At 33.4% G+C, this 5,820-nt stretch overlaps 1 protein-coding gene across 1 annotated transcript; it reads right to left on the bottom strand.

The window, feature by feature from the left end:
- Positions 1-1,687: 1,687 nt before the first annotated feature.
- On the bottom strand, positions 1,688-4,993 carry LOC118648115. The gene is given in 6 exon segments (XM_036294365.1): positions 1,688-2,075; positions 2,184-2,415; positions 2,418-2,705; positions 2,708-2,908; positions 2,911-3,212; positions 3,883-4,993. Coding segments are annotated over 6 exon segments (2,490 nt in total). The 5' UTR covers positions 4,962-4,993.
- Between the last annotated feature and the right edge of the window lie 827 nt (positions 4,994-5,820).

The raw sequence follows: 5,820 nt of genomic DNA, 5'->3' as shown, positions 1-5,820 counted from the left end.
CAGCAATTATGTAACTTTTTCCTTAGGGCGAAAAGTGAAAAGTGAAAAGTTTTATGTAACTATCTCTTTCTATTAGTGTTGAATAGAAAGAGACAGTAGCTTGAAACTTTTCACTTTTCACATTTCCGCCCTAGGGGAAAATTTACATGATCGATACTCAGACATTGTTTTTAGCGGGCCAAATACATGGGAATAATCTGGTATCCACGATGTAGCATACTTTTTTCGTGAGCCTGTATTATTATCTAAATAATTTCATATAAATAACGTCAATCATTACGTATTGCAAATTTCTTATTGCAATATCTGTAAATTGCGAGAAATTAAATTATTTTAACATTTTTAGGTTATAAATATAATGTAACTATTTATTTACTTTATTTCAAAACTTAATTTTAAAAGCCTTCAAAAATATTTTAATTAAAAAATTTCATAGTACTGTTTTCTTTTATTCTGTGTATATAGTTTTTACATAATAATAAAAATATTATATTGCAATGCATTCAATTATATTTTAATAATAAAAGAACTGCAACATTACATTATGACACATTACGTAATATATAATATTTTTGTAATATTGCTGCAATATTGTAATATGCTAACATATGTGTATGCAACGCGTAAGAATATATTTAAATTAAAATTTTTTACATTAAAAAGGAGGGAGTTCTTATAAGGAGAACAATTCGCAATAAAATACAAAAGACAAGAAACACCGCTTTCAATTTAAGGCGTTAAGCGCAATAATTTACACGTGTTATTAATTTATAATATTAATCATAATAAATAACGCAATAACGTTAGATTTCTATCACTTTGTGATCGTTACGTGGCTTCGACGTGTGGTTTACGCAAGTTCGTCGGGCCCGTCTTGGCGTCTAACGTTGACAATTCACTCCGGCTCCAATCACTCGACAATGCAGAGATCGGCCTGTGACCAGCTGACCTTGTTTTCCAACTGTCCGTACGATCAGCCCAGTAGAATGCGGATTTTTAGGATCTCATTCCACTGCAGTAAGCTCCGCAAGACCAATGCTCTCGTCTCCTCTCTTAAATGGGCAGAAAATGTCTCCCGGGTGACACAGCACCTCAGTACCCTGTCGTGTGACTCGCACGACTTCCTGGACAGCGCCCTTGATGGAAAGAATCCACTTTAATATGTTTGGTTGATTGATATGTATCCCGGTTCTCTTTTTATCAGCTCAACGTCTTGGTGCCGACACCCTGCTTCATCTTTCTACCTCGCAGCTACCTTGTCCACTTCCACGTTCCTTTCCCTTACTCTGTCTCTAGTACGCCTTTTCCATTATGGTCTTTACACGTGCTTTGCGAAATATTACTGCAGAAAATATAAACCTGATTAGTTTGTTTCTTCGATTTATTTAATTAGTAGTTGTTAAGTCCGTTTTGTTTAAATAATTGTATAAAACGGTCGTGATAATAGATTTCTCTTTCATTTCTTGAAATTTTTCGATAAGTCGATTATATCTTGCTATATGCTTGTCTTTATTGTTGACGGTAACATTTTCACAGCTATAAAACAGGAATCTGTATTATCAGCTTCTATAAGCTCTTCCATAACATCAAGCATGACTTCTTCCAAGTCGTCTTCCAAATATACTTTACGCAAAAAAATATATGAGTACCTCAGCCATAAATGGAACTAATTGCAACGAGAAAAATGTCAATTAATTCTTGCAACTGTTGACCAATTTTCAAGCCAAGGATTCTTCGGTTGATATGATGTATTCTTGAAACTTTTGGCATACACCAAGAGCAAATAGGACCAAGCGTCCTGTTCGGGCGACAAGACCGATGAAAATATTATTTGCATATTATCGATGAGTTCCAAATTAGTAAACCTTTTGAAATAAAACGCATCGATATAGCTAAAAACAAGTTCATCTATGAATAGATGCACGGCTTTGTTAATTGGATAGGAACGTTTGGTAGGATCGGGTACGTTCCAATAAGTTGTTACCGTTTTGTGAAACACGTCGGCAAATATTTTAATACGTGCTGTATGTTTGTCCTTGTCCTCTGATAAATGTATAATATTGTAAAGTCTCTCGCTGCCGAGGACACTCCATTATCCATGTAGAATAAAAATCTTCGAAGTATATTCTCAGCAAATTTATCAGGTAGAAGGTGGAAAACAGGTGTGGTAAGCGTTGATAAACACTTGGCAATATGTTTGTTTGTTCTGTAAACATTTAGTCCCCATTTCTCGAAGATTGTCTATCGTCTTCAACCACAAATCAAGATATTTCGTGACATATTTATTTGAGATTTCGGGAAACAATTTTACATCCAAAAGTAGACGTTCATCCTTAAGACTAAACGTCGACATAGTTTGATAATATAGAGACCAAGTTTCGGAAGTTGGTTTTGTAACAAAGAACTTCTGAAGCACATTGACAAAACTTTTCGTATTGAATGATGATTCTCGGTCGCCCATGCTTTCTGGAGAAAATCCGTGAGTTCACGCACGGAAGCTATTAGATACATCAATCTAATCCCATATCCCTTTTGCGTGCTCACAGGCATATTCATCAACTTCTGCACAACTGATATCACATTTGGTATAGAGGTTCTTCTACTTATGTTTATTAGTGTCATTAAAGCTATTGACAAATAATCCCCTTTGCACAATAATCCCTTAGCTACAAGATCAAGAGGTATCGGTGGATTAGAAAGGTTATGCTTAATGATAAATTTTTTATAAACATGTAATTATCCTCGGCGTTTTCATGACTGGTGTCTACCGTTATTTCCGTAGTTATGAGAGGATTAATTAGTTTTGTCAACACGTTACCGTGAAGTAAGATGGCCAGGATAACTACGCTAGATGATAGCTCATCTGTATCTTCATCATGCATATAATTCATGCCACGTTTAGTAAATTAATAGGTAAATCTTTATACCAACGCGTGGCTCTGATGAAACGTTGCACGGATTTAGAACGGTAGTTCTCCATACAATCTTCTAAGTATTTTTCCCAATTGTCCAATACATTTTGTAAATCTCGTTTCAATAAAATGAGTGCCGCGCCTGATGTTATATTCGCGATATTATTCTTTGAAGAGAACCAACAGCCATACAATTTTGGTTCGTTCTTCCGTAATATATCTTTTAAATTCCAACAAGGTTCGAAATACCATTCTTTGGAACATATCATTTGAAAAACACCATTCATCAGCCAGGGTAATCTGTAATTGTCATTTTTCTATCTCAATGCGCGATTTTTACATCTATCATTGAAATCGTACATGCTACTATTAATCGGCAAAAGTTGGTTACTTTTTTCACGCAGATCTTTAAAAGATTTTTTTCAATTTGATTTGCAAAAGTCACAAGACATAGTCTCTCATATTGTGGGTTTCTTGAAGTATATTAAAGCTTATGTACCGTCGATTATTATCTAGAAACATGTCGATCAGTTCCTCAATTGGCATATTGTGGATAAGTTTGAAGCGTATTACAGCTGAGAGTATGTCCGCCGTACCTACATATTCAGTTTTTACATAATACAATCGGATAATCTTCAATAAAAAAAAACCAGCTTTTCATTTAAATAAGATTACGTTGTACATTTCAAAGGTAATTAAACATTTTGTTCAAATACACGAGAGTTTCATTTTCATATCTATTCAAAAAATATGTCAAAGTATCGAACAATGCCTCATCATCCTCGTTAATTTTACAAAACATACATCATTCGCACGAAAGATTAAATCTGTATAATTCACGTGATGTTTTATTTATTTTTTCCTTAATAGCTGGTATGGCTTCATTAACCGATAAATAACAAATCCAAGCTTTTTCATATTCTGCGTGTATTATTCAGATCGTCGTCAGAAATCTCTTCTAAATTTCTGCTTCTCGATTTTAATTCTAGCCTGTTTGATTCGCTCTTCAGTGGGTAGTAATCGTAATAAGGCGGGTGTCACATTTTCTATTTCATTGAGAATATCAGCATCATATTTGTTCTTATATGATTTACGGAGCAAATCATATCTTTTATTCTGTGGATAGTGCTTCAAATAATCGAGCATTTTATTTGTGTTGAAAGAAGAAATTTGTGCAGGCAATAAACCGGGAAATATGCTCTCCATCAACTTCTCGTTGATCTTCTTGAGTGGTAACATACGAATATATATAAATGGCTTTTTTATAAAGTGTTGCTGAGCTTTCTTTAGGAATATTTCGGTACATTTGTTGCTCAAAGTAATAGTCGGTGGATGTGCTTCATGAATCTCACATAGTTCCACAAATGCTTCTAGTCGCTTCTTTATTAACTTAGGTAGGAAAAACTTGTATTTATTAATGCCAATCGCAAAGGGAGTGCGCTCAGTCACGTTTACTGGTTTCAGTAATTTGAGAAATTGCACTACCAAATCTGGATTCTTGCGAAAGATCTTTTTAACAATTTCTACAGGCAGTACGAGTTCCTTTTCCACGATCATTTTATAAGCAAAAGATTCATCGCAAGCTATAATCAATGGGTAGGCAGTTTGAACACCGTAAGTATTTGTTATAGCCATGAACATCTCCTGCGCGAAAACTGAATCCTTGCCACGATACGCGAGTGCAAGCACAATACGCATCCTTGTATTCAAGCAAACCTTGGGAAAGAGACATTCACAGAAATACGCGACATTGATAATATTTTTATGACTGCCGTCAAAGAACCAAGAGGCCTTGAGAGCCCGGTTTGTAATCGTAGAATCTTCGCTCATAAGCGCCACTGTGATATCTTCGTGTCTCTTCTCTTTGATAGCAGTTTCTACACGTAGTATGGGTAATAATTCTGGCGAAAGTTGTTCACAATCTTCATTGGTCCGGTGTGAAATTAATTTTCCGATCCAACTCAGTTTCTTACTAGCAGTATCTCCTGGTATCTTTTGAATCGCTTGCAGATAAGGTGTTTGTAAATCACAAGGTATCTCATAATCCATTGTGATGCTTAAGGATCTCTCGTGTAGTTCCTGCAAAATAAAATAAATTGAAATTAAAAACTTGTTAATAATTCCCAATCTTGTGACGGTTATAGTTATATTACATTATTAAAACTTTTATAGTAATCTTTGTTCTTTTCTTTCTATCTACAACTGTAACTTAACTTACAAAGAAACACAACAAATATTACAATTTGTTACATTACAAATATTACAACACAACAAATGTACAATAATAAGTTTAAATATATTAATATATAGATAAAATAAAAAACATAAAACATTTTTAAACAAAAAATTGGTTATTGTCTTTTAAATGTTGTTAAAACTATAAATGATATAAAAATGTAAATAAAAGGTGTGAGATTTCATTTTTTTACGTGTGGTCTTTTGACGCTGAAAATGAATGTCGGGCATGAAAAGGCACCTTTAAAATAACTTTGAAAATGAAGTTTTTTTTATTTCAAGCAATAAAATAATTTTCAAGAACAAGAACATATACGTAACGATGTAATATATATTTATTTTAATTTTATAAATTTTTTATTTATATTTAACATTTAACATATATTATAAATATTGCTTTTTTATAGTTCAATAGTTTTTTAGTAATTTAATTATATTGCATCATCACTGTCATCGCAGTACATATCGACAATAAAGTGATCTCGCGCGCGCATCTCTTCGGTAATTGGAAATTGAAACAATCGTTTAACGCAAAGAATCTTTTGGTGTTGTAATAATCCATTATGAGTTTATTACCAATTTTTGATCGTTTCTTTGTCTTTATTTCATTCATCACGGAAAATATTCTTTCCACATTAGCACTAAGCATGTGGCAAGCTCAATAAAGCAAATA

The sequence above is a fragment of the Monomorium pharaonis genome, unplaced genomic scaffold (assembly GCF_013373865.1).
Source record: "Monomorium pharaonis isolate MP-MQ-018 unplaced genomic scaffold, ASM1337386v2 scaffold_185, whole genome shotgun sequence".
Taxonomy (NCBI): domain Eukaryota; kingdom Metazoa; phylum Arthropoda; class Insecta; order Hymenoptera; family Formicidae; genus Monomorium; species Monomorium pharaonis.
The sequence above is the reverse complement of the archived record's forward strand: the minus strand, read 5'-3'. Positions and strand labels throughout refer to the sequence as shown.